The sequence below is a fragment of the Denticeps clupeoides genome, chromosome 19 (genome assembly GCF_900700375.1).
Source record: "Denticeps clupeoides chromosome 19, fDenClu1.1, whole genome shotgun sequence".
In the NCBI taxonomy this organism is placed as follows: Eukaryota; Metazoa; Chordata; class Actinopteri; order Clupeiformes; family Denticipitidae; genus Denticeps; species Denticeps clupeoides.
The window spans coordinates 6,974,269-7,000,926 of NC_041725.1; the positions used below are offsets into that span (position 1 = coordinate 6,974,269).

Genomic DNA, 26,658 nt, shown 5'->3' on the forward strand with positions numbered 1-26,658 from the left:
CAAACAGCCTGCGAGTAAAAGTCACTGAAAATGAAGGAAATTCCACAGCAGCCAGCGACATTGTGAGAAGAGTAAACAGATGAGCTCATTCACTTTCTTTCTCTCGTTTCGTCTCACACACTTGTGTCAGGGCAAAGGGGGAAATTCGTCTCGGGGGACGCCTCTGAACATTTAAACCGAGACAGGAAGCGTGATGGTGACTGGGTGTGAACCTCGCTGCAGAGCGGTCGTATTTTGAAGTGAAAAGGTTAGAAAGTACATGCCGCTCGCAGGCATGCAAAAGCTACAGTGGACGTAAGACGTCACGTCACAGACAGAAACTGAAGGAGAGGAAGAGAAGGCCCGGAGAGGAAAAAAGGAAGCCAAACAGCATACAGCTAAGGAGAGACAAGGAGATAAGCATCCGCAGCGCCCCCTGCTGGTTCAGTTTAACTCCACACAGAATCTCAGGACCCGCAGCGAACAGGCCTTCAGCCGGGCACATACACAAAATCTTAACATTTACTTTACTTTACTTTACTTTACTTTACTTTACTTTATTTAGCAGACGCTTTTATCCAAAGCGACTTACAAGAGGAAGACACCAGCAATTCTCGTTCGATTTCTATAGAATATTGAGTTTACAAACTAAGAGCTTCACATGCTTCACATACTGCAAACAGTCATTCAAAATATATTTATCACTATTTATAAGGATGAACAAATAAAGGTTTGTATGAAACATAACAATTACGGAAAGTACAATATAGACAACAGCACACGCCTTGCGGACGCATTTTATTGGTGCAAGGTGCACGATGTGCTGAGAGAGGGATAGTCTCAGTGCGATGTAAATTCACAAAAAATGCACTTTTTTTTATCTCTTCTATAACAGCTGCCCCACATGCCCCACATCAGTGAGTGTCTGATGAAGAGGAGCCTGAAGCCATCCGACCTCAGAGACATGACTCTAGGCCAGCTACAGGTCATTGTTAATGACCTGCACTCCCAGATTGAGAGTAAGTGAACACACCGACAGACAGAATTTAATATTTGCATATCTCTGCAATATTGCTTAATTTCTAGTATTATGTCATAGTTTGATATGAGCAACTGATGCATACTACACCCACATTAATCCTCATTTCATGACATTTTTGCCAAATGGCCCTGCTGAACGTAACTGAATGTGTGGCCAATCTAACATGGGGTGCCAAGAAACTATATTCCTCCAAAACCCCTTATTTTAAATGTAATTTCATTTTAATGAATGTCATGAGGAAATGCAGTGACAGTCAGCTTTCTAAATGATTTCATTTTAGGCCCATTTTGAATAGTTGACAGTAAAATGTTTTGCTGTATTTAATGAGACTACTAACATATTTTGTGGTTTAGATTTATCCTTTATAGTTATAAAATACTTTTATTATTAAGACATGAAACTACAATCATTAAAATAGTTACACTCATATAGTATGCTACTATAGTATTTTTCAGTTTCAATCACTAAGGAAACGTAATAACTAATAAACTGACATCATCAACCATAAACCACAGATCTACATTCCTCGGTTATCTACCGTTTTAAAATGACTTGGTAAACCAGCATGACATTTTTCTTTCCCGCAAACCATGCCTCTGTATATATATTTTCCCTTAAATAATGTGTACTCCTGCTGTACTTCCCATTCTAGGGAACTTCCACTCTGGTGACTGAGATAATTTTTTTTGAGAATCATGTGTTATGCCAAAAAATAGGAAATCACAGGATCAATAGTCAGAGGTGACAGGAAGAGGGTGGCTGATTTAACCAGCATGTCCTCTGCTGGTGCAAGAGACTGTCTGAAAGCAAAGCCTATTGTTTACATGCGACACTGGACACTTCTGAAAAGTTGTGGTGTGGCACCCATTATTCACCCCGTGTTTGGATATTCAGGTCTGAACGAGGAACTGGTGCAGCTGCTACTGATCCGAGATGAGCTTCACATGGAGCAGGACGCCATGTTGGTGGACATTGAGGACCTGACCAGGTCAATACTGCATGAGTGTCCCCCAATTTCACACTGAAACACAGTTGCTATACACTATTAATATAGTAATTACATGGAGTAAAGGCACATTCATGAATTACATTAATGAACGTAATTATTCATCCAAAGTACAGTTTGTCCTCAGTTTGCAAGATCATATACATTTAATTCAAGGCATTTAGCACACCGATGCCAGCATTATGTTGTATTACTGTGGTTAGTTAATCAATCGCTTAATACTTATTTATTGCTGGTCAAGTCTTACATTTATGAATAATCTTTACAAATGACTACAATACTTTTTTTATTGCTAATCGGATGAAAATTTTATTTAAAAATGATGCCACTCCAGTTTAGTCAATTCTATTGCTGTATAATTGCCGGAGTGGTTTTTGATGGATCTTGTTTCCATGCAGGCATGCTGAGAGCCAGCAGAAACATCTGGCTGAAAAGACCCCATCCAAGTGAGGCGCTCACATCCCCTCCGACATTACGCCTCTCTCACCGATGCGCCACGCACTCTCCATCATTATGATATCAGTACAACGGAGGACCCGCCTCTTTCATTCGCTTCTGTGATTGTTCCAAACTTGCTGACGGTGGAGCACGTCTGAGAGACGAAATCTCTACGTGTGAGTCTAGGATTACGTCCCTGGCTTTCTGTGCAGTGACTGGCCTTGCTTCTTTACGTTTTATTTTACATTTTGCCTCTAAATTATAACTGTCAAAAGCAAAAAAATATGAAAAAGATAGTGAGAATGTAGTAGAAAATCCATTTGTAAGAACAAAAAAACATTGTATGAACAAAATCTAATTTCTGGGGGGGGAAACGGTGGACAGTATTTTAAAGTTGGCCTCTTTTTTTTTATTCTGCACAAATGGTAGTTTTAAACTGAATCTTTTATTTGAAGGTGCTAAAAGAGTAAAGGATACATGCCTGCCTTGTAGTCAAGTCGTAGCTTTTTGGTAATATGTTCACTCTAATCGCTATTCAACATTTTGTGAATGTTGATTTTCTGACACAAGTCATTTTAAATGAATAAGTGTGTTATTATCATTTTCATCCTATTATATTCAGAATCTTTATTTGAGGGAAGAAATGTTTATGTACAGAAATGTAAAATAAAAATAAAACTTTGTTTCATATACTGTGTGCTTGTGTGGCCATTCATTAAAATATGCTGATACGGTGATATAGCATGGCACCACACATAACATATAACCACTCCACCCTCATCTTTCATTATTTCCATTATTATATTTTCTTTATTCTATCCTACTCATCACGTGATATTCTCATTTTAATATTATATTAGAGGTAATATAGTATACTTCTGCTTGTTAGGCGACATGACTGCACTTTATTACTACATTATTAAATCATGAGAAAGACTCGATTTTGACAAAGTGACCAAATGACGTACCAATCATTGCAAGTTAGGGTGTCTGGTGATTCAAGTTTATGGAAATGCTTTAAGACTAGCATCAAACTGACCCTATATATTTAAAATAGTGCCTGCAAAAATATACTTATATTAGAAATGTCCTCATTTTAGGTAGGAAACATTGTTTATGCCAAATGGGTGAAAACTCATATTGTGAGTGACAGGTAGCTGTAAATGTCTGTTAATGATGGAATATCTACATGCACGTAAAGTGGAACTTTATCAGTAACCATTAGTCTTGAGATCCAGTGAAATGCTGCATTCCTTTAATGTATGACACTTTAAAAGCTTTACTGATTATATATTTAAAAAAACATAATTATTTTAATAAAGCTGAAAACTTATCTGATTAACAAAGCTATACAGCAAGCCAATTTCACACCAATCTATTCAAACCTTTCTCATATTGTACAGTACAGGCCAAAAGTTTGGACACACCTTCTCATTCAGTAAATAATGTGTTTTCTTTATTTTCATGACCATTTACGTTGGTAGATTCTCACTGAAGGCACCAAAACTATGAATGAACACATGTGGAGTTATGTACTTAACAAAAAGTGGAGACCTGACCTCCACAGTCACCGGACCTGAACCCAGTCCAGATGGTTTGGGGTGAGCTGGACCAACAAGTGCTAAACACCTCTGGGAACTCCTTCAAGACTGTTGGAGAAGCATTTCAGGTGACGACCTCTTGAAGCTCATCGAGAGAATACCAAGAGTGTGTAAAGCAGTAATCAGAGCAAAGAAACTAGAATATAAAACATGTTTTCAGTTATTTCACCTTTTTTTTGTTAAGTACAGAACTCCACATGTGTTCATTCATAGTTTTGATGCCTTCAGTGAGAATCTACCAACGTAAATGCTCATGAAAATAAAGAAAACATATTGAATGTGAAGGTGTCCAAACTTTTGGCCTGTACTGTATGAAAAACAAGAGCCTTTTGAAGGGCGGTGTGTGTTATAATCGGTGGCTCTGCTGCTATTGTATATATTATTATTTGAAACAGAATAATGAGTTTGGAGGATTTGGAGTGGTTTCTCCGGGATTACGATACTAACACTGATATCATCATTGTGCCGAGGAGAGATGCGTGGAACCGCCTGACGTTATTTCCCGGGGTGGGCCGGTCGGCGGCTCCTTTAAATACGAGCCGCCAGACGCCCGATGGCGAACACGCTTCGCCGACATGCCGCCAAGCTCCTGGCCGAGTGTCCCTCCGACGAGCCGGTCGCCGCGGCCCCTCCTGCTGCTGCTGCTGCTGCTCTGCTGGCGCGGCGCGGGCGCGACCCCGCTGCCCTGCGTGCGCGCCCCCGAGCGCGCTCCCGACTCCGACTGCGTCGCGCGCGCGCACGACCTGCTCCGCGCCGTCCGCCGGCTCGTGCGCAGGGTGAGTGGCGACACCGCGTCGGCCCACGTGGCCCGTGTCTGTCCCCCTTCTTTTTCTCCAACTTGTCGCCGTTCTGTCGCCTCCCAGAGCGACCTGTACTCCGGCTTCAACTGCACCGAGATGCCCGCGAAGGTCCGGCACACCGCGACCCTGTCGACCTGCGCGCCCGCGGTCAGCTCCGTAAATACACCCCACGCGTGGGACAGTTCTGCTCGTTTCTCCCCTTCTTCTTTTTAAAGCTCTTCTCTCCCTCCGACAGAATTCGCTCTGCTCCGATCAACAGAACACCCGGTTGAACGAGGTAAGGATTCGCCGCGCGATGAGGTTCGGACCGGAGTTCGGTGTTGAATGTCTGACCCGGTTCTGTTCAGGGTGAATGTCTGGTGAACATCAGGGCGGACCTGGAACACTACGGAGCGGTTCTGGACGCCTACAATAAATCCTACCCGACATCGGACCTCACGGAGGTCCTGGACGCCATCAAAGACACCAAGGAGGTAAATGACTCTTTTTTCATGTGTGAATCGGTCTAGGAGAGACATTGTCGAATCATCGCAAGGAGATCAGACTGTTTTAATATCTTTAATATTTCATCCATCTTCCCCCAGAAATGTGTCTCGTCTAACCCCGAGCAGAAGCCACCATCAGAAGACATGAATGTAGGTGTATTTTTATTTTATTTTGTATCCTGCAAGTGTTGCCAGGTTTGCTCTGTCTGCTGTGATATTGTGTTTGGAAATGAAGTTTGGCACCGGGCTGCACCGATTCACCGCCGACCTCGGCCCGCTCTCCCCTCCTTCCTCCAGCTTTGCAAGTCGGCCGAGGCCTTCAACAACCGCGTGTGCTTGTGTCAGCTGGCGAAGGGCTTCCAGCAGCGCGCCGTCACCATAAACCGGGCCCTGGGCTACCTGGCGGCCGGGGAGAACAGAACCTGAGCCGCCGCCACTACCGACCCCCCAAGTTGTTCGGTGCTTCTGTTGGTAGTCGGGGGGGGGGAGGAAGGATCTTCCAGGATTTATTTACAAAAGTCCACGCCAGAAAGCAGAAGTAAAACACTCTTCTACTCAAATCAAAAGCTATCAGACTGGGTGCAAGCACGTCTAAATAAGCTACTTACAGATCCTGTTATATTCTGGGTATTGACATGTACAAGTATTTATTTATTATCTTCTATTTATTAACACTTTGTTGATATTTTACTATTTATTGACTTTAATAAAAAAAAAATTGGCAATGGGCACTATGGCATGTCACAGTTCATGTTTTGCAGTTCAGAAAGACAGACCGGCTGCTTTTCTTTCACTTTTTTAATGTCAGACAACAAATAAGACTTACAGAGATGATTTCTCTTGTGCGGCGTAGAAAAACTCTAGTTTCTTTTTCAAGTACTCATCGTTGAAAAGAGACGTGACGTGTCTTTAAGTCTCGCATTAGTGCAGGAGCCAACAGGGGGACATTTTTTGGAATGTTTGAAGATTTTACCACAGCTGGTCTCGAGCGAAAACAGAAATTCAGCACGCTACTCAAAAGAATTTGAGTTGATTTCCCTGAACTGATTCAATTCAACTCGACCAGAAATGGAATTTCAATTAAAACGAGAGCGTTTCTCTATATACAAACACACACACAACAATACAACACAAAAGGTATAAAAAAAAAAAATGACTTTTTGTACCACAGACAAGAAAGGAGCACTTGCATGTAATGCGCCAAATCCAAATGAACTGAGCTCCACACAATAACCCACGATAAATACAGCATGTGGGACTTAACAAAATAAGCTGCATTCAACCGGCGTGGGTTGTTTTCCTGAGCGGTCGTCTCACCAGAAAAAAAAAAAAACAGAATAAATCAAGTGCTGAGTTCAGTTGCTGGCGCATGAAAATAAATGAATCCTGCCCATGATTTCTCATTATTGTTCACATAAAACAGTTGCAACATGTCCTTGTACATACGTACCACACTCATGTGCATGTTCCCTTTTTTGCTACACATGATTTAAAAAAAGATGTATCTCAGATCCCTGGATCTCAGTTGTCGAGAATCAGAAAGAGTTTGTTAAAAAAAATATCAAACCAGGCAGAGAAGAAAAGCTTCTCAATTCACATCCATCCATTTAGTGATCCTGAGGAATGTCATTTGTCAAGCTGGTGGGGCACAAGGCATCTGAAGGGCTTGAGCAGGCCTCTTCTGGTGCTGATGTTCTGCAACTGTTCACTTTGAGCTGTCGCCATTCATCATATCTGAGGATCAGATAATAAATCACAAACAGACACCGATTACCCATTTCACGAAATTCTTACGAAAGCCAGTGCTGACAATAAACATGGTGTCCTCACCTTCCAAAGCATCTCGGACCTCGTTGGGAACGTCGTCCTTATTCAGGCACGTGTAGAGCTCAGCCACCCCTGCGTCTCCTTTCGACCGCCGTTGGCGCCACAAGTCCAGCATCCTGAACTTCTGCATGGTCAGCTCCTCATCTCCCACCTCAATCTTCTCCAGCTCCTTTAAGTCGAGGCCCAGGTAGCTGATGGCCACCTGCTTCCACTCCTTGCCCATGCATTTGGCAACTTCCATTAGCTGCTCGTTGGTCACTTTAGGGCACTTATCAGTCCTGATGCCATCTGTTCACATAAAACAGAGCACAGGGACATTAAGGCGGTGCAAAGAAGACAGACTTTAACAATTCTACAACACAAAGAAGAAGAAGCTACACACAATGATGAAAGAAAACCAGTGAATCAAGGTTCTGAGGAGGTTGCTGAGGAGGCATAATTTTAAAAAGACGTTTATACCTCCAAAACAAGTAAGTGTAGAGGCAAAAAAAAAAAAAAACAGATTTGTGCACATAAAAATTGGTGAGGGAAAAACCGTCAATGTCAGGGGCTGCTCAGGGAAAGACAGAACAGAACCGAAAAAGACGCAGTAAATCAGATGCTTTTCCAGAAACTCTGCGACCAATCTAATAAAAGCCCTGCAGAAGGGGTGTGGTTTAAAGAAACCTTTCCAACAACCCAGCCCTGCGACGGAGGACTTTGAGGAACGGAGACATGCATCGCTTGGATAAACATTGTAAGGCAGATGGGGAGCGATAATTAGGTTGGCTATGATTCGTGCAGTGCTTCCCCCACCATTGTAATTGATAGAGAGTAGATGTTAGGTGTTGGTAGGACAAGGTGCTTTCAGCAGATCCTTAAAAAGTCCAGCATTGTCTTTCGCAGTGACCATGTCGGGATCATGATGAAACTCACCTCAAGTATTAAAAAAAACACCTCGGCTCTCTCTAAAATGTCACTGACAACAGGAATCAGCGTATTTGTGATAGGGAGTTTACCCAAACCAACATTACTAATCTAAGGAACCATTTAGAACATTCTCATGAAATTTCAGATTTAGATGAACTGTTTACATGAACTGTGAAGCTACCATATAACTACCATATAACTCATTTGCCCCAGGGCTTTGTTTTGCATTAATGTTCCACGTTATATGATTTAAGATATTGGCCAGGATATAAGACGACCGTTCAAAACTAATGAATTAATTGAGACTAATTAATTAGCTGTGGTGTCAAGTAATGTTGTGGGGGTGGTATTTCTTTGGGGGGGGCCGCACAGCCCTCCATATGCTCGCCAGAGGACCGTGATGAGATCCTCAGACCTCTTGTGGGACCATATGCTGGTGCGGTTGGCCCTGGGTTTCTCCTAATGCAAGACAATGATCGACCTCATGTGGCTGGAGTGTGTCAGCAGTTCCTGAAAGACAAAGGCATTCATGCTGTGGACGGTCCCGCATGTTCCCCAGACCTGAACCCAACCGAGCACATCTGGGACATCATGTCTCACTCCATCTACCAACATCATGTTGCACCACAGACTGTCCAGGAGTTGATGGATGCTTTAGTCCAGGTCTGTGAGGAGATCTCTCAGAAGACAATCCGCCACCTCATCAGAAGAAGGCCCAGGTGTTGCAGGGAGGTCATACAGGAACGTAGAGGCCACACACACTACTGAGCCTCATTTTGACTTGTTTTAAGGACATTACATCAAAGCTGGGTCAGCCTGTAGTGTGTTTTTTCCACTTTCCAGAACTCCATGGGTTGATAAATTTGATATCCATTGATCATTTTTGTGTGATTTTGTTGTCAGCACATTTAACTATGTAAAGAACAATGTATTTAATATGAATATTTCATTCAGATCTAGGTGTCTTATTTTGTGTTTTTGTGAGCTGTGTATTTGCCCACATCTCCCTGTGTTGCAATGAGGGGATAGTGAACAACATTCCACAAGATTTTTCAAATTCTGGACAAGAAAAATGGCAAATATTCACCTGATTCATCATCCCAGCGAGATCTTTTACCATTAGCTTCCTCTTCTGATGTACTGGTGCTGTTTCTCTTCCCTAAAGAAGGGTGAATATAGTACATTTTAACAGCAATACAACAGAAAAATGTTCAGGTATTTCCTCAGAAACTTGATTCTGTCTCTTGAGTGTGTTTCAAGTCTATGGAATGGAAATCTTTCTCACAGAACCCTGGTCATGTAGTGATACCAGAGCCCAGACCTATCTGCTGTAGAAGACTTGTGGGGTGACCTGAAGAGGGCTTTGCACAAGAGATGCCCTGACAGATTTGGAATTCTTTCACAAGGTGTGCCACTCCTATCCTAGTAGAATGAATGCTGTAACTAAATGAAAATATGCATCAACAAGGCAATATTTTATGGGTAAGCATACTTATGCAACCAGCTTATAGTACCTTTGTAGGTTGCATTTTTACGTAACTTATGCATTTTTTTTCCAACTGAATTGTACATGTTATGGGTCACATTAAAAGGGGAAAATTTTTTCAATTATTTATTGTGTTTGATATTTGTTTACATCACAAAACAGGGGGGCGTTCAGTTTTTATATCCCCTTTATGTCCATCTGAGAAACATTTAAGAAACAGGACAGATAAATGACTTACGCTCTATTCTTCTTTTTGTTTTCTCGCTGCCATTGTCCACGCAGTCACCTGTTAAAGAGGACCTGGATGTAATTGCATGCATCATATATCATTTTTGCCCATCAACTTGCAAGTCAGCCTGGCCTTTAGTTCCAAAACTACAACATTTTTAATGGATTGTGACGAGGAAGTAAGGTCAAAGAACACATGCTTTCTGCTCGTGTGTGAACCTGCGCTGCCTGAATTATTGTTCTTGTCCGGTTCATTTTACTGCCATGAAACACTTGACAGCTACCCCACATAAACTAACTGCTGACTGTTAAGGGTTTTGTCACCATAGGTGGGTTGCAAGTTAGCTAAAAGGTGGTGTGCAGAGTGGTTATTTTTCCAAGTTGTATAAAGTTGCACGCTGCTAAATCCAGTGTCCCATATACCCACATCCTGGTATTTTTTATCTTCTTGCACCAGGCCTGCTTGGTGCAGATGCCTGCTGAATGCCATTGATCCGCGTTGTGCTGCAATAAAAATTTAACGAACTACGGTACTACTACAATATTTTCACCATACGCCCCAAGCTTTGTACAGAACCCAAAATCTCAACCCATATTCTAAACCTAACTGACAAGGAGTGACTAGTGGCAGGTGAGAAACGTGTCATTCTTGCATACGCATACCTTCTCTAATGGTGGCGGACCACACCACCTGATCCGACTCCACCTCTATCAGGCTGAGCTTAAAGGGGGGTGGCTGCTCAAAGAAGGCTTCGAAGTAGCCCTTCAATTTCACCACGTGCAGAGTGAACTGGAAGTTCTGGAGACAAAGCACACACGTATGTTTGAGTCATTCTTCAAGGAAAGCATCTCCAGCTGCATTTAGTGAACTGAAAGGTGTCCAGATGACTAAGTGCAAGTATAAAGGGTCATTTCCTTACAACAGGTGTGATGTCCCCTTCTGGATCACTGGTCAGCCGGTACTTCTTACTCTCTTCCAGAAGCCGCTGGCAAGTTGGAGGCTTCTCCATTTTCATGTATTTCTTTTTTGAACTGCGTACCTCTTTCATGATGTCCTAACAAATAATATGTGACATAAGATTTAGTTATGACACAATCCTTTACATTTAAAACACTGGAGACGCATGTAACCATGTATTCCCTGGAGCCCGGTCAAAAGTGGACAACTATTTAGCAGCTGGTCCACTGTGGCGACCCCTAACAGGAGAAGCCAAATGAAGTATTGGATTGAGGTAAGTTCATTTTTAAAAACACATTAGGTTTACTGTACTAAATCTCACAGAAGAAAGCTTACAAAATTTGTAAATGTCATAACAAAACCATTTTAGGGAACAATACTCAAACCATTAACTCTATATTAACAATTCTCATCACCCACGCCTACAGAGTCTGAACCCCAGAAGAGATGATTACTGACTGCCACTGATATCCAGGACAGTAAACCACAGAGAGCAAGGAAATGGGTCATCAAGAACTACTGTAAACCCACAGTGTGACAGCAGTGACTTCACAAGGTCTTACATACTGGCTGTTTTCAGCTTTGTCACTCTCACAAGCCATTAAGAAAACTACGAGGACTACAGAGTAGTATGAGATGACTAATGTCCCTCTAAATCACAAAATCATACATAAAATGCTGCACTGGACCATGTGAGTTTCACCTTAATGTCAGAGTCATTGTTGGGTGCCAGGTACACCCTGAAGGAGTAGGATGCTTGCTGGTCAACCTCCTTGAAGACTAAGACGACGCCGTGGTGTCCCACTTGTCTGTTCGTTTGGACAATGGGTCCCACGGGGGACAGGGATGACACACTCCACTTTATGTGGCTACCAGAGTGCTCAACAGATGGCTCGATAACAGGCTTACTGTTTTTCATGTGCAGGACACTAAAGACCATGTCATCATCCTGGTCTGTGGGGTTGGTAAGAGTTAAAATTGTGTTAGTCATCTGAAAAAAAGGTGTTTGATAAAAGAAGTTCATTTCTTAATTACCTGCAAGGCAAAGGGAGTGAGGAAACTGGATGGACTTGAGAATTGCTGGGTCACAATCCACATCAAAGATGGGTCCAGCAAACTTCCACTCGTCCTTCAGATATGCACCAAACTTGCTCCAGGAGAGAAGACAGTACTTAATCTGAACGCCCTGAGAGACTTCAAACACGAGGCCCGTCACTGAGCACTCGTACGTGCCTTCGTCCTCCACCACCAACCTGCAGAAGCACAGCACACCAATGTTCATGTTCATGTTCATTACACTCAATCTATCCAGATTATCTGATGGCCGATTTGAAAGAGTTGAATGCATGAGTGACAAAAAGGTAAGACTGCCAGACATCATATCAAAAATCTACCGAAATAGACAACAATTAATGGGGACATTATATTTTGGCTTCTCTTTAACATAATATATGATTCTGTTCTATTTAAACCTGTTGTCCTCATACAGGAACCTTTTCTTTGCCCTCTATTGGTCAGAGAAGAATTATACACAACACCAAGAAAACAAGATGGCGGCATTCTTCTATGGTGCCTTCAAAAACAAAAGTAGACAAGGTACTAATGCTCATCCAATTTTAAGCTTGAATTTGTACATTAAATTGTCTGTAGTTTAAAATGGTATAAGAATTTGATGATAAATTTTAGTAATAGTATTTTTTTTGTGTTTTATTGTAAACTAATGTTTTTATATAAGGACATTATTGTTTGAGAAAAAATGTATCTTTTCTCAGACAAAGAAAGCTTGGGGTTCAGGAGTTTCATGCTCTCTGACTGGTTTATGAATGACTTTTTAACAACTAGTTAAGCTAAAAACTGAAATTAGGGACCTAGGAATAACTCAGAGAACCACAATCACAATGGGGGACCATATTTCCTGTTGGTTTTTCCATGCTACATGCTACATCCGGACCGCTTTACACCCTTTTCCTTTCGGATGCCCCCACCCCCCAAATGTGCAACCATGCTGTGAACCTTGCACCCACACTTCAGTTTCAGTCACAAGTCTTATATTGCTACGGTTTGCAAGATTCACATGCAGAGCTGACGTTTCTTTGTGTGAAACATCTCCAGTTCTGTAATCATGCTGTTTAGTTATTATATTAGAATGTTGTGTATTCAACTGTGTTTTGCAGACAACTCGACGAAAGGGAAATCCTCTTTTGACTGTCTAAATAAAGACAATTGAATTATTCTCAGCTAAACGACAGTTGTGAAATTGGCCCTTCAGCAAAAGGCAGGTGACATATGGTAATACAGGGACTATACGCATAAAGCCTCTTGCCACAAACTGATGGATTTGCTGTAATTCCGCTCTGCCTGTGCCATTACCGCCACGATGTCTCATGTTAACCACAGACAGATGCAGAGCCGCTCACACTGTAGTAAAGCACACCTTCTTAAATACACCCACTCAATGCTCCACCCGAAAAAAAAACAAAAAAAACATGTGTCATTCATTCATCAGACATATCCTGATAAGCCCTCACCTTTACTGAACCAGAGGGGAAAACACTGTTGCTGCGTAATACCGGCCACAGTCCGCAATATCACTCCATGACATCAAACGTATTTTTGTTCGTGTTTTTACATTGTATAAGTTGTGTTACTGGCAAATAAGAACTAAAGAAAGAAAGGGGACTTACTGCAAGCGACCTCTTGACATCCTCTTTGGAGTAACAAGTTCATAATCCGGATTCTGAGACAACAAGAGGGAATGAAGAAGAGAGATTTCCAAAAAAATTCAACTGAAATCAGACACCAGCTCCACAGTATAATAGGGTAATATGTATGTATATTATGTTATGCACGCATTACTCGTGTATATACAGAGCCACAACATTAAAACCACTGTCAGGTTAAGTGATAACTGGTTCGTATGGCACCTGTCATGCAGGGTCATGCTGAGGCCTGTGAGGTGTGAAGGAAAAGTGTCATATCCTGAACTCTTTCCTATGTGTTCCATGTCTCATGTTCCCTGATGTCCTAAATGTTCCTGAATGTTTCTAGTCAGCATGCAAGCATTGTTCCTGTCACCTGGTACATCTCCTGATTCCTGCCATGTTTGATGTCTCATTATTAAACCCCTGATGAGTCCTCCCTGCAACGCACTGTCGTGACAAAAACTCATGCAATCTGATTCCACAGCACAAATTTAATGCAAGACAAGTCAGAAGACACAATGGAAAAACTTTAAAAGGGCAACAGTATTCATTGTAAGCAGTTGCCTGTTTCAGCAGATTAATGCACACTGCAGTACTGTACCAGAAATAGTTTGAAAAGGTGCTGACACAAGCTGCAACAAGGCTAGATGGTAGGCTAGCCTACCATTGTGTCCCTAAGCAAGACACTTAACCCTGAGTGTCACCAGGGGGACTGTCCCTGTAATTGATTCTAAGTCGTTCTGGATAAGGGTCTCTGATAAATGCTGTAAATGTAAATTAAGTCTCAGCAAGTCCACCACTATATTGACTAGATGGTTTGGAATGTGACAGACCACAATGTTGGTGTTGTCAAGACTGTGGCTGATAGGTGTTCAAAAGTGTTACAATGTCAAATCCTAAACCTTTACACAACTTGTAGACATCTACTCAAAAGTCCCAACAATATTACTAGCGCACACACACTACCTGCTTGGCTTTGCATTTTTCACAGCCCAGTTTATGGTTGACACCTGAAAGGATGGACAGACTGATTAGAATCAAGTATTTGTACAATGTAATGTTTTTTTACTTGAACTTCGACAGATTTGTGACTAATACTTCACTAAGCTACTTGTGCTACAGTATAAAGTACCAACAACATTAGAGGACACATTCGCTACGGAGACTTATAAATATGCTGAGTGTGCAATGTGCCATGTTTCAGTGCTTATCAGTGCAAATGTATTATTGGATGTACAAATCTGGCTTAGTTTCTGTATCAGGGCCACCTGAATGTATCATCAGCCACACAAAACAAAATTTTACAAGTCCATTCAAGTATTTTACCAGTCAAAATGCCTTTGTGATTTCCATGAGTTGTGGGTAATTCTGTGGAAAACGGAAAGATAAAAGATTATATTAATGTCAAATTTCCCATAATTCCAGTGCCCAGTCAGCCACTTTCTGCTCAGAGTTCTGGCCATGTCCTGAGCACTGAGAACATGATTCTTCTGCTAGAAACAACCAGCATTCAGAAAGGAGACAAAATATTAAAAACAGATGACAGATATTGTTGTTCTGTGTGTGAAGTCGGTTACCGTCCACGGTTGTGTTTTCTGGTTTGGAGGAGGCTCCTTCTGAAACACAAGAATCATTTGCTTGATCAAGCAAATTATGAAAAACAGGACAGAAACGGCAGCATAGGTCAGAACTCACCTGTAGTTCTTTCTTCTTCATCCACCTGCTCTTCGTCTTCCTCTCCCGATGAACTCTCATCAGTTGATGCATCTGTTTTCACATGTTTTTTTGAAGGGGGGAAAAAATATGTATTTATTTATTTTTAGCAACCACATAGTACAGCAATAAATTTCTGCCATGCCAGAAAAATAAGAAAAAAAATGTACCAATTTACATTTCACATTAGAATGAGGTATTTTACAGTGTATAGGCTACAACAATATAGAAAACAGATAAACTGAAGAATATGACTTTTTTACAGTTTTTATGACTTCATGCTGAGATTCTGCTGTTATTGAGTACAGACAGTAATTGTAAAGGACTCGATTCATGATAACCTATGTGCAAAACATTTCATGTTATAAGATGGAACTACTACTACTTAGTACTAATTTATGGAATGAAGATATGATGATATTAAAATGTGAAAAACTTGTTTTTCACAGAATAACATGACACCAATCTGCTTTTCTTTTCCTGGTGTGAATATGGTCATAAGTTAAATATTGATTCGTAAATACCTGAACTGCTGCTTTCATTTTCAGTCAAGCAATCTGGAAATCATAAGAAACACTGTTAAACAAAACTTCACATTTCGGACCTTCACTTAGCATCCTTAACCACAACCCTATCTAAAACCAGCTGATCGATATTCCTCTCCCGCTCTGCAGGCCCTCCACTCCATAATGTCGGTTCCTGTACAGTCATCGCACCCAGACCATGAATCCTTGATCACGCCCGATCACTCTCCTCTCCTAATGCATGGATCTTATCTGCCCACTAGCTTCCAACTCCAAGAAACACTTCATACTCTGCTCCTTGGCTACTGTATGTGTTGTATTCAATCGAAAGAGGAAACACTGCTTGTGTAGGATTCATCTTTAATGAAAATAAATCACATTTGGTACAGAAGTTTGGAATTCTTTTGGAGTTTTGAAAATACACACGTCTGTCCTCCTCCTTCATTATTCCATCCACTTTGTGTAATGCATCAATACTAGGGCTGGGTTGATTATACGATCTTGATCGATAATCACTATAAAATTCAGCTAGATCTCAGTGTTCGGCTTTTTCATGATCACAATAAACATTTGCATAATTCACACATTTTGAGTATGTGTGTTTACATTACTTTGCATAAAAAGTGGGTGTATGCCTATAATTTTTGTCTGTATAAAATGTGTAGTCTACTTATAGTGCCCAGATTTCATAGAAAGTCTGCAACCTGCTGACTGTGACAATAGTGTCATTTTGCTTTATGAGTATGTGAGATATAAACACCAAAGCTATAAACAATTAAGTCAGAGCTTATGTTAAAGGAAAAAGGAGGGAAAAGACTAGATTTGTTTGCCACAATGCGGTGCAAATATCTCACCTTAGAAACGGGCCACATGCATCTTTTTTTTTTCCTGCCACTGCACGATGCAGAAAAACGGATGCGTGCGATTGTTTCCAGTTGTATTTGTGTAATGTTTTCCACAGAAGACGATTGTACAAACTCCATCAACTCCAAAGTATTCAGTACAGAATACAGACTCTACAACAATATAGTGTAAAAACTACAAATCAAAAAAGCCCTAAATGTCATAGGATGGAGCTTGATAGGATAAGTTATCAGTGTGTTCTTTGTTTTGTGTTAACATCACTACATTTTTTAAAAGTTTCTGGGTAACAGTAAAAGGTCACCACGGGTAAGTACCTATAAGATCACAGCTCAGCATGCATTTGGTCAAGGGCAGGTCACCGTGTCACATTAAGGAGGCAGAAATATGGTTGACATTGTTTTTAACAGCTGTTCACCAGCCTAAGACTGGTGACAAAATGACAACCCCAAAATGTTTTAATTCGGGCAAATGATGCACATGGTTTTCCTTGTACGTGTTTACGCCAGTTCAATGTCTTATTTCCATCGCGCCAACCTCACCACCTTTCCCTCCACAGTGGCTATGCCACCTCAGCGTTACCCAGTATGCTATGGGGTTTTCGTGTCGACATCGGGACAGGCCCAAGGAAACAGGTTTACACTCGAAAACCATCATTTTTTCATGACGCTGAGGTAAACAGGAAAAGGACGACCAAGCTCGGCTTGTTCAGCGAATGGCTTTCGATCTTTTCTTTTTTCTACCTGACTAAGCAGAAAGTCTAAGGGCAGTGGTTGCTGCTGCCTGGAGTTGTGAATCCCCTGCCTTTTTGGATATTTACACCAACCTTTATGCTACTAGCACGTTCTACGTTTTCATGCTACTAGCACGTTCTAAATAAAAAGGGGTCCTGGGGCTCATTTGTGGGTCCACTCTGCTATAGTGTTAACATGATAAGTAAATGTTAATAAGATGAGCACTGATGAGCAACAAGTGGAAGACTATGAAAGACCCCGGTTCCCAGGCAGTCATTTGCTAAAATCATTTAAGTTCATTTTTTTCCTCATTAATGTAGGCACATCACCCGATACTGACAGAGAAACACAGAATTGTGTTTTTGCCGATTTACAAACAAAGAAAAACTGAACTATCACTTGGTCCTAAGCATTCAGACCCTTTGCTCAGTATTTAGTAGAAGCGCCCTTTACATCTTATATGGCTTATAAGTCTTTTTGGGAAAGATGTGACAAGCTTTTCACGCCTAGATTTGGGGATCCTCTGCCATTCCTCCTTGCAGACCCTCTCCAGTTCTGGCAGGTTAGGTGGTAAACGTCGGTGGACAGCCATTTTTAGGTCTCCCCAGATGTTGTGAAGCCACTCCTTATTTTAGCTGTGTGTTTAGGATCATTGTTTTGTTGGAAGGTAAACCTCCAGGATATCCCTATACTTACTTTACTTTATTTTGCAGACGCTTTTATCCAAAGCGACTTACAGAAGGAAGACACCAGTAGTTCTCGTTCGATTTCTATAGATTTTGAGTTTACAAAAACTAAGAGCCCTGACAAGGCCTAACTTGTCAGCAAAGAGTATGCTTGGAGATTGTTAAGTGCTAGACAAAGAGAAATTTTATCTATATATATATATATGTATGTATGTATGTATGTATGTGTGCATTTATCAGACGCCCTTATCCAGAGCGACTTACAATCAGTAGTTTCAGGGGACAGTCTCCCTGGAGCAACTTAGGGTTAAGTGTCTTGCTCAGGGACACAATGGTAGTAAGCGGGATTTGAACTTGGGTCTTCTGGTTCATAGGCGAGTGTGTTACCCACTAGGCTACTACCACCCCATATATAAATTATATATAATTTTCTCTTCGTCTAGCATTCCCTATGTATATATTTTCCCTCGATTGCAACCAGTTGTCCTGTCCCTGCAGCTGCAAAACACCTCGAAAACACACCTTAGAACGAAGGCCAAAAAGTTCTATCTCAGTCTAATTGGACCAGAGAATCTTATTTCTCACCTACTTGTTTTTTAGCAAACTCTGTGCGGGCTTACACATGTATCGCTTCCATCAGGTCAATATGGGGTGCTGTGTGTACATTAATGAGGAAAAAAATGAACCAATAAAGTCAAAGCAAATAAAGTCATCAACAAGCAAATACGATTTTGTCCACATACTGTACATTTTTTGTGTATTTGTGTATTCTGTACAAACTTTGTGTATTTTAAGAATATCCATGTCAACAAGTCAATATCTAATATCGGAACCCAGTTTTTATTCCAGTTCTTCAACGTGTGTAGCAGCCCTGACCCCTAGTGGCCATGCAGGATAACACTTCCATTTCATTTACATTTACAGCATTTATCAGACACCCTTATCCAGAGCGACTTACAATCAGTAGTAACAGGGACAGTCCCCCCCTGGAGCAACTTAGGGTTAAGTGTCTTGCTCAGAGACACAATGGTAGTAAGTGGGATTCAAACCCGGGTCTTCTGGTTCATAGGCGAGTGTGTTACCCACTAGGCTACTACCACCCTAAATTTCTAAATGACTCTCACCTTTTGGATCCGGTGGAGGAATATCTTCATCTCTGAAGGACCAGAAACAAAGAATAAACACAAATTGTTAAATCTGCCATGGAAAGTACAACAAGATTATTCTGTGTGTTAACATAATAATAATAATATACAAAAACTTAACATTCAAGTGCTTAGAATGACATTTTAACACAAACTAAGAACAAAAAAAAACATTTTGCTCTGTCACTATGTTTCAATAGTGAATAGTGAACTTCTACTGCAAAATTTGTGTTCAGGTACCCAAGATGCCTTTCATTTTGAAATAATATCACACATTTTGATTACACACTTTGATGTGTCATCAGATCAGAAGACACAAAATCTACATACAGACAGAGATAAATCATGCAAAATAGCTGTAAGTAATAACATGCAAGAGAATCGCACACATGCTAAAAAAACACTGGCTTTTCGGTAGTTCAGTAGAAAATAAGGGGATTCTAATGGCTGAACTCTCCTCTCACCTGACCTAAAAAAAAGACTGGACACCCCTGACCTACAAATAACAAAGTACAATATTTATATTTCCTTTCACTGCAGCTGAACTACATTTCCTGAACAAAAATGCTGCTGCCAATATTTCCCCATAAGCATATCCAAGCCATTAGGGCTGCAACAACGAATCGTTTGAATCAATAAAAATCGATTACTAAAAGAGTTGCCAACAAATTTCCTAATCGATTCGTTATGGAGCAGAGTGAACACACTCGGTCTCTCTCGCGCACAGATACTAGCTGATTTTGGCGCCTCATAGACAGCGCGGAGCAAAAAAAAAAAAAACGAGCGGAGGTAGAGGACAGATACATGGCGGAGGCAGAGAAATCTGCACGAAAATATGCAAAAGCGACATGGCACGACACGGGAGCACCACGGCAATGATCCAGCACCTGAAACGCAAACATGTTGGAGTGTTTGAGGAGGAAGAAGGGAGTTCAGCAGCAGGGTACGTCCCTACAGAATCCTACTTTTGTTCCGTTTTGAAGTGAGGAACGTAATGTCCCTGGTGCTGGTGTTGAACTCGCCGCGGAGGAGAACTAAACAGGGACTTACAGCACCACCTACAGGTGTGGAGGGGGATGAAACAGCGTTCAGACTGTTCTCTGCGTCTCCGCGTGGACGACTCGCCTATTGTGTCCCTGAGCAAGACACTTAACCCTAAGTTGCTCCAGGGGGACTGTCCCTGTAACTACTGATTGTAAGTCGCTCTGGATAAGGGCGTCTGATAAATGCTGTAAATGTAAATGTTTACCCGTCATCCAGCTTGACAGGCATGACAAGTTAACGTTAGCGCGTTAATAACAGTAGTAAAGCAGGGCTGCTATAGTTACTTTGCAAGACATGTTTTTATTCACTAGCCTTTTTTGGAGGTTTCATTTTTCAATCTGTTGTCATGTATAGCTACACTGCAAAAAAAGCTTTTCTTACCTAGTAATTTTGTCTCGTTTCCAGTCCAAATATCTAAAAAATCTTAAATCAAGATTACTAGACAAGAAAAACGGCATGAGAAAATTAAGTGATGCTTAAAACTTCTGTTTGAGATTATATCTCATTAAGATTAGTTTTCTTACCCCATTGGCAGATAATTATGCTTGTTTTAAACAATCACTTAATTCTGAGATGTTTTATCAGAAAACAAGACATCATTTCTTATGCTATTTCATGTGTCTAGTAAATGTATCTTGATTTAAGATTTTTTAGAGATTTGGACTGAAATCAGTACAAAACTACTAAGTTAGAAAAGCATTTTTTGCAGTCTGTGTGTGTGTGTCAGTGTGACATTCAAAGTTCTGACATTCAAACAAATCCTGTTAAATTTTCTGATTTGTATTGTTCTTTATTTTTTTATAAATTATCGTTCTGGCAGCTCAGGTGGCACTTTATTTTTTTAAAGCATACATGTGTATGTTTTTTGTGTTAGTCCATTTTTATTTTATTTTATTATTATTATAACAGCTCAAGGAGCAACGTGTTTGTGCACTTTCTAAAGATTTTGGTTCTGTTTTTGAATAAAGGGTTGGAAATGAATGCTTTTCTTGTTTTTTTTTTTTTGTTTTTTTTTTGTTTTTTTATCCGATTCTACGATTAATAAAAAAAATAATAATCGACAGGTTAATCAATTATTAAAATAATCGTTAGTTGCAGCCCTACAAGCCATCCTGTCCAGTCACAAGGAAACAACCCACACTAGCAAATTCTCTGCACTGAAACACTGCAGCAGAGCACACGGTGACACAATGAAATGTGTCCTCAGCTTGTAACCATCACCCTTGGTGAGCAGTGGGCAGCCATGACAGGCGCACGGGGAGCAGTGTGTGGGGACGGTGCTTTGCTCAGTGGCACCTCAGTGGGATTCTAACCGGCAACCTTCTGATTACAGGGCCGCTTCCTTACCCACCGCTGCCCCTACGAAAGCTCGAAAGCTGCCACATTCATCACACAAAATCGAGCTACAAGGACAAACTGACAACCACAAACTGAGGTTGATGTCTCCGTCCACAACCATTCCACAGCAGGAGCCGGAAAGGGGAGGAGCCGCCGGCTTTAATACTGCCTGGCGTGAATACGTTTCCACACGTCTGAACAGGCATCTGCTGGTACTGAATGTGGATGAAACTGTAGCCGACAGCAGCACGGTGCCCACACACAGGCAGAACAAGTCTGGCAAGTCAAAATAAGCCCTCTCGTCCACATCCGGAACCAGAAATCGGCAGCGGGTATGTAAACAAGGATGTGTCACACGGGGTAATACCATGATGAGACGTATTTATAGAAGCACACGAGAAAAAGTGGTAGAACGTGTGTGTGTTGGTCTTAGATGATGTTTCTACACACGCTCCGCAGAAAACCATTTGTTGACTCATCCTGTGACTTTGACCAAGAGGTCAATTGCATTTTTCTTTTTGAAATATACTTTTCCATCTTTTATGCCTATGAAACATTATCTAGAACCCAGAAATGTATAGATTTTTGTTTTTGAATTTTCGACCCGACCCTGAGACAACTGAATTAAAAAATGACATCATTACGTTAAAACCACTCTGCCAATCATGTTCCTGTTTGCGTGTGTCGCAGCCAAGCCCCTGCCTCGACACGCACGCCAGTTTGATTTGCATTTGCATGCAGTGTAAACAGCAGAAATCATATACAATACAGGCCAAACGTTTGGACACACCTTCTCATTCAGTTATGTACTTAACAAAAAAAGGTGAAATACCTGAAAACATGTTTTATATTCTAGTTTCTTCAAAATAGCCGCCCTTTGCTCTGATTACTGCTTTGCACACTCTTGGCATTTTCCAACAGTCTTGAAGGAGTTCCCAGAGGTGTTTAGCACTTGTTGGCCCCTTTGCCTTCACTCTGCGGTCCAGCTCACCCCAAACCACCTCGATCAGTGACTGTGGAGTCCAGGTCTCCACTTTTTGTTAAGTACATAACTCCACATGTGTTTATTCATAGTTTTGATGCCTTCAGTGAGAATCTACCAACGTAAATGGTCATGAAAATAAAGAAAACACATTGAATGAGAAGGTGTGTCCAAACTTTTGGCCTGGACTGTCTAACAGTCGAGATTATTCGACCTGGTCTGACCAGTAAACATCCTGTCTGCATGATTCTACAGCCTCGGTGCAACCATTGCAACATCGATCCAGCTCAGAGTGCGACACCAGCATGATATTTATTCTGTACCGAGCCAAATTTATTGTGCATCATAAAGTACCCCGGGTCGTTGTTTATTTCGCTAAACGCAAAGAACGGGGTCCGTCCCAGTGCACCCCACGCGTGCAGAATAGTCGCGATTCCGACACACGTGCTTCTAGGTCCACATTCACTTGTCGGTACTTTCCAGAAAGGCCCCGGCCGTCCATCGAACCCGCGACGCGAGGACGGCCGCCTTTTTCGTTTCCTTTCGCTTTGTGTTGTTATAACGGCGTCATTGTGCGCGCGCGCTGCAGACAAAACCCCCCCGAGAAAAAAAAGAAAATCTTTAATTAATTTGAGGGGCATTTTTAAGGGGAGACGCGAGGGTAGGGGAGAAAATAGGGAATAAAAGGAGGCCCACCCGTCGTCCAGATGCGCGCCGCCTCCCGAGCCGGCCATCCCCGCCACCATCGCCGCTCTTGTTTACGGAGGACCGGAGCGCAGCGTGTAGCGCCGGTTTCCCGGCGTGACGTCACGGGTATCAGACGAGACGGGGGGGGGGGGTTACACACCTGCTGCACCTACACCTTCTCCCGAGTAATTACACATTTAATAAGCCATATCTACGTTTTTATCTCTGTAATTATCTCGGTGTAACTGCGTTGATCGGGGCCCACGCGTTTAGCCCCACGCGTTTTCCTCCTTTGTTGTGTTTTTTTTTATGAATTTGCCAGTGGGCGGGGCTGTCTGCAATTCCCGCCTCGCCGCGGGCCAATGAGAGGATCGGATGACGGCGCCCTTCTCCGGTGTCGTGGGGACGCATGGGCGTGGTCTCTGGATGGAAGCCGATCGGCCGAGAGGAGTCGGGCGGGGGATGCAGGTCTTTTCCGGGCAAAAAGAGCAAAACAGAGGAGAGACTAGAATGGAAGTGACTGGACTTTTCTTTTCAAGCTCCCAGTTGATCTCACTCACTCCCTCTCACTGAGCACCGCCGTTGTTCCAACATGTCTCAAGGCCACCACCATCGTGCCTGTGGCTGAGAAGTCTTCAGTGTCGTGTCTTAAAGGTCCCCTATTAAAAAAAATTCCCCAAGAGTTCCCCAAACCTGTCTATGTCTATTAGAAACGTATAAATGTATTATGAGTGCTTTGAGAAATTTAGCGAGCAGCAGCTCAGATGGTCGGATCTGGTTGCAACAAACATTGTGGTGGTTGAATGGTGTTGATGACATCATTTCCACAAATGCCCTCTCAACTTCTAAAGGCTGCTCTTTTTGCCAATCTTGCTTGCCAAACGTGCTGCATGGACTGTAAGGTTTGGCTGTAAGCACCAGTGGCCCCACGGTGGACGTTCGCCCTCGTACCACCCACATGAAGTCTGTTTCTGACCATTTGAGCAGACACGTGCACATTTGTGGCCTGCTGGAGGTCATTTGCAGGGTTCTCTCAGAGCTCCTCCTTCTGTTGGGTTGTTGCTCTCCTACGGCCTCCTCCACGTTTCCTGATGTACTGGCCTGTCTCCTGCTAGCGCCTCCATGCTCTAGACGCTATGCTGACAGACACAGCAAACCCCCTTGCCACAGCTCGCATCCTGGATGAGCTTTTTTTAATCCCCCAAAAAAAACATTTCCACTGCATTTCAACCCTGCCACAAAAGAAGCTGCTGAGAACATTTCAGTGATCCTCTCGTTAACACAAGTGAGAGCGTTGAAGGGAACAAGGCTGGAGATCATTCTGTCATGCTGACTGAGTTAGAATGGCAGACTGGATGCTTTAAAAGGAGGGTGATGCTAGAAATCATTGTCCTTCCTCTGTTAACCATGGTTACCTGAGAGGAAACACGTGAGGTCATCATTGTGTTGCATAAAAAGAGCTTCACAGGCAAGGATATTGCTGCTACTAAGATTGCACCAAAATCAACCATTTATTAAATCATCAAAAACTTCAAGGTAAGAAGTGTTGTGAAGAAAGCTTCGGGTTGCTCATGAAAGTCCAGCAAGCACCAAGACCGTCTCCTATAGATGATTCAGCTGTGGGATCGGGGTGCCACCAATGCAGAGCTTGCTCAGGAATGCAGCAGGCAGGTGTGAGTCCATCTGCACCCACAGTGAGGTGGAGAGTTTTGGAGAATGTGCTGTGCGCTCACACACAATAACACAGCCATGAATAAAGAATGGTACCAAAACATCCTCCTACGGCAACTTCTCCCAAGAACAGTTTGGTGAAGAACAATGCCTTTTCAAGCATGATGGAGCCAAAAGGAGCCATAAGGCCAAAGTGAGAACTAAGTGGCTCGGGGAACAAAACATTGAAATGTTGTGTCCATAGCCAGGAAACTCCTTGGACATTAATCCAATTGAGGACTTGTGGTCAATCCTCAAGAGGCAGGTGGACAAACAAAACCCAAGCACTGATTATGAAGGAATGGGTCGCCATCAAGTTTATTGACAGCATGCCATGCTGCAGAGGGCCAACACTGACAATATTGACCCTTTGCATAAACTTGATGTACTTGTCAATAAAAACCTTTGAAAGTTATAAAATACTTGTAATTATACTTCAATACTCCACAGAAGCAACTAACAAAAAGATCTAAAAACACTGAAGAAGCAAACCACAAAGACATTTATAAAATGTCGATGTCTGGACATGGCGAGGAAGGAGGCCGCATACACACGACGTCACGAGACAGGGGTTTTACTACATAACTCACAAGACAAGGGAAACATCACCAAACAATGACCTGATGGCGAAAAGACATGAACAGGAGACTTTTATACAATGATACACAGGTGATAACAATCAGGGAACATTACACAGGACGAACATGAAACTCCGGACCTGGAGTAACCCCTGCTGGACCGGATCATGACAAAATGCAAAAAAATATATTAATGTCACGGAACCTTTAATGGATGACCAGGTGACCAACCCAACACACTCAACACAAATTTTTAGACCAGCGGCGACTCCATACATCTCACGGGCACAAACAACAGGTCCTAGGTGAGCCACACCCCTGCCGTCATCATCAAGGTACCTGTCATAGAATGTCCACCTGAGCAGGTTCGCACTTCTTTTCAGAACCATGGAAACAGAGCCCTGCTGAATTCCACAATATTAATAAACCACGTCTCTATACGTTCTCTGTGTGTGCCTCGTTGTTTCATACCCTGGACCACTTGAACACATCGCTTCAGCGCTCCTCAGCACACACGTTCAAGTCGTTTGACTAAATGTACTGACCTGTGGTGCAGCCTGGAGTCACACGTACTGTAATTTGTTTTCTATTCAAACTCATTTCATTTTAACGGTATTGTAGGTTACACTTGGGGGGGGGGTCAGGAACGGCAGGGTTTTAGACACTAAACCCTTGGTGCAAGACAGTAACAAGACGTTACATCATGCACTGAACAGTAAATATAATCAAACAGGTACATTTCAGAATAAGGGACGAAGGAAGGTGAACGCTTAGGCAGCCAGACGCTATATTCACAATGCTGCTGACCTTGAGTGGTCCCAAAGACGTTCCTTGACTCTGCTCAGTGAATACTGTGGTCAAATGCAGTCTGTGGAAGAAGTAACCGATAACAGAAAATGAATAGCTACATTTAACACTGGTGTGGACAGCGTCCTGGTGTAGATGTTTCTAAGCAGGATAGTGGAGGCCTGGAGAACACCCGCTTCAATAAATGTCATGAAGAAATGTTTTATTCTCGCTGGTCATGGAGATTATGCAATGGCAGCATAACAAAGCTTTGCTTGTCCAGTTACTACTTACAAGACACAGTCAGAGGTTAAACTGAGCCAGATCACCAGAATACCATCAGCCCTGCACATGCACATTCTTGCTCTTCGGACTTGAGCAATACATCCAGTAAAAAAACACAAGGATT

The 26,658-nt window shown here is 42.1% G+C and overlaps 3 protein-coding genes across 9 annotated transcripts in view; 2 read left to right on the forward strand and 1 right to left on the reverse strand.

The window, feature by feature from the left end:
- schip1 (schwannomin interacting protein 1) overlaps window positions 1-3,157 on the forward strand; it is a 217,226-nt gene extending 214,069 nt beyond the window's left edge. For all 6 annotated transcript variants that reach the window (XM_028961301.1, XM_028961302.1, XM_028961305.1 and 3 more), the window contains 3 exons: window positions 875-998; window positions 1,916-2,009; window positions 2,426-3,157. In XM_028961301.1, the coding sequence (XP_028817134.1) occupies window positions 875-998; window positions 1,916-2,009; window positions 2,426-2,477 (270 nt within the window). In that variant the 3' untranslated portion in view covers window positions 2,478-3,157. The remainder of the gene's footprint in view (window positions 1-874; window positions 999-1,915; window positions 2,010-2,425) is intronic.
- A 1,452-nt stretch (window positions 3,158-4,609) lies between these two features.
- il12a (interleukin 12a) lies at window positions 4,610-6,082 on the forward strand. Its single transcript, XM_028962804.1, has 6 exons — window positions 4,610-4,842; window positions 4,930-5,013; window positions 5,102-5,143; window positions 5,214-5,339; window positions 5,451-5,501; window positions 5,649-6,082. The coding sequence occupies exons 1-6, from the start codon at window positions 4,642-4,644 to the stop codon at window positions 5,775-5,777; spliced, it is 633 nt and encodes a 210-aa protein (XP_028818637.1). The 5' UTR covers window positions 4,610-4,641; the 3' UTR covers window positions 5,778-6,082.
- A 52-nt stretch (window positions 6,083-6,134) lies between these two features.
- On the reverse strand, window positions 6,135-23,476 carry LOC114769776 (uncharacterized). 2 transcript variants are annotated; one of them, XM_028963115.1, is made up of 16 exons: window positions 23,185-23,476; window positions 19,104-19,135; window positions 15,699-15,731; window positions 15,157-15,228; window positions 15,039-15,074; window positions 14,788-14,829; window positions 14,428-14,471; window positions 13,444-13,496; window positions 11,795-12,012; window positions 11,463-11,713; window positions 10,722-10,856; window positions 10,465-10,600; window positions 9,812-9,859; window positions 9,175-9,246; window positions 7,182-7,466; window positions 6,135-7,085 (listed from the first exon to the last, which is right to left on the reverse strand). In XM_028963115.1, the coding sequence occupies exons 1-16, from the start codon at window positions 23,232-23,234 to the stop codon at window positions 7,057-7,059; spliced, it is 1,536 nt and encodes a 511-aa protein (XP_028818948.1). In that variant the 5' UTR covers window positions 23,235-23,476; the 3' UTR covers window positions 6,135-7,056. The 2 variants fall into 2 exon arrangements, with proteins under 2 accessions (XP_028818948.1, XP_028818947.1); XM_028963114.1 differs by having other exon boundaries at window positions 15,039-15,077.
- Window positions 23,477-26,658: the final 3,182 nt, after the last annotated feature.

Bases quoted from the DNA above. Each gene is read 5' to 3' on its own strand.
- il12a (XM_028962804.1), top strand. From the start codon at position 4,642: ATGCCGCCAAGCTCCTGGCCGAGTGTCCCTCCGACGAGCCGGTCGCCG. The intron at 5,144-5,213 runs GTAAGGATTCGC...GGTTCTGTTCAG, and splicing joins AGAACACCCGGTTGAACGAG to GGTGAATGTCTGGTGAACAT. The intron at 5,502-5,648 runs GTAGGTGTATTT...TCCTTCCTCCAG, and splicing joins CACCATCAGAAGACATGAAT to CTTTGCAAGTCGGCCGAGGC.
- LOC114769776 (XM_028963114.1), bottom strand. From the start codon at position 23,234: ATGGTGGCGGGGATGGCCGGCTCGGGAGGCGGCGCGCATCTGGACGAC. The intron at 15,732-19,103 runs GTGAGAGTCATT...TATGATTTCCAG, and splicing joins TCCTCCACCGGATCCAAAAG to ATTGCTTGACTGAAAATGAA. The intron at 9,860-10,464 runs GTATGCGTATGC...CCTCTTTAACAG, and splicing joins GTCCGCCACCATTAGAGAAG to GTGACTGCGTGGACAATGGC.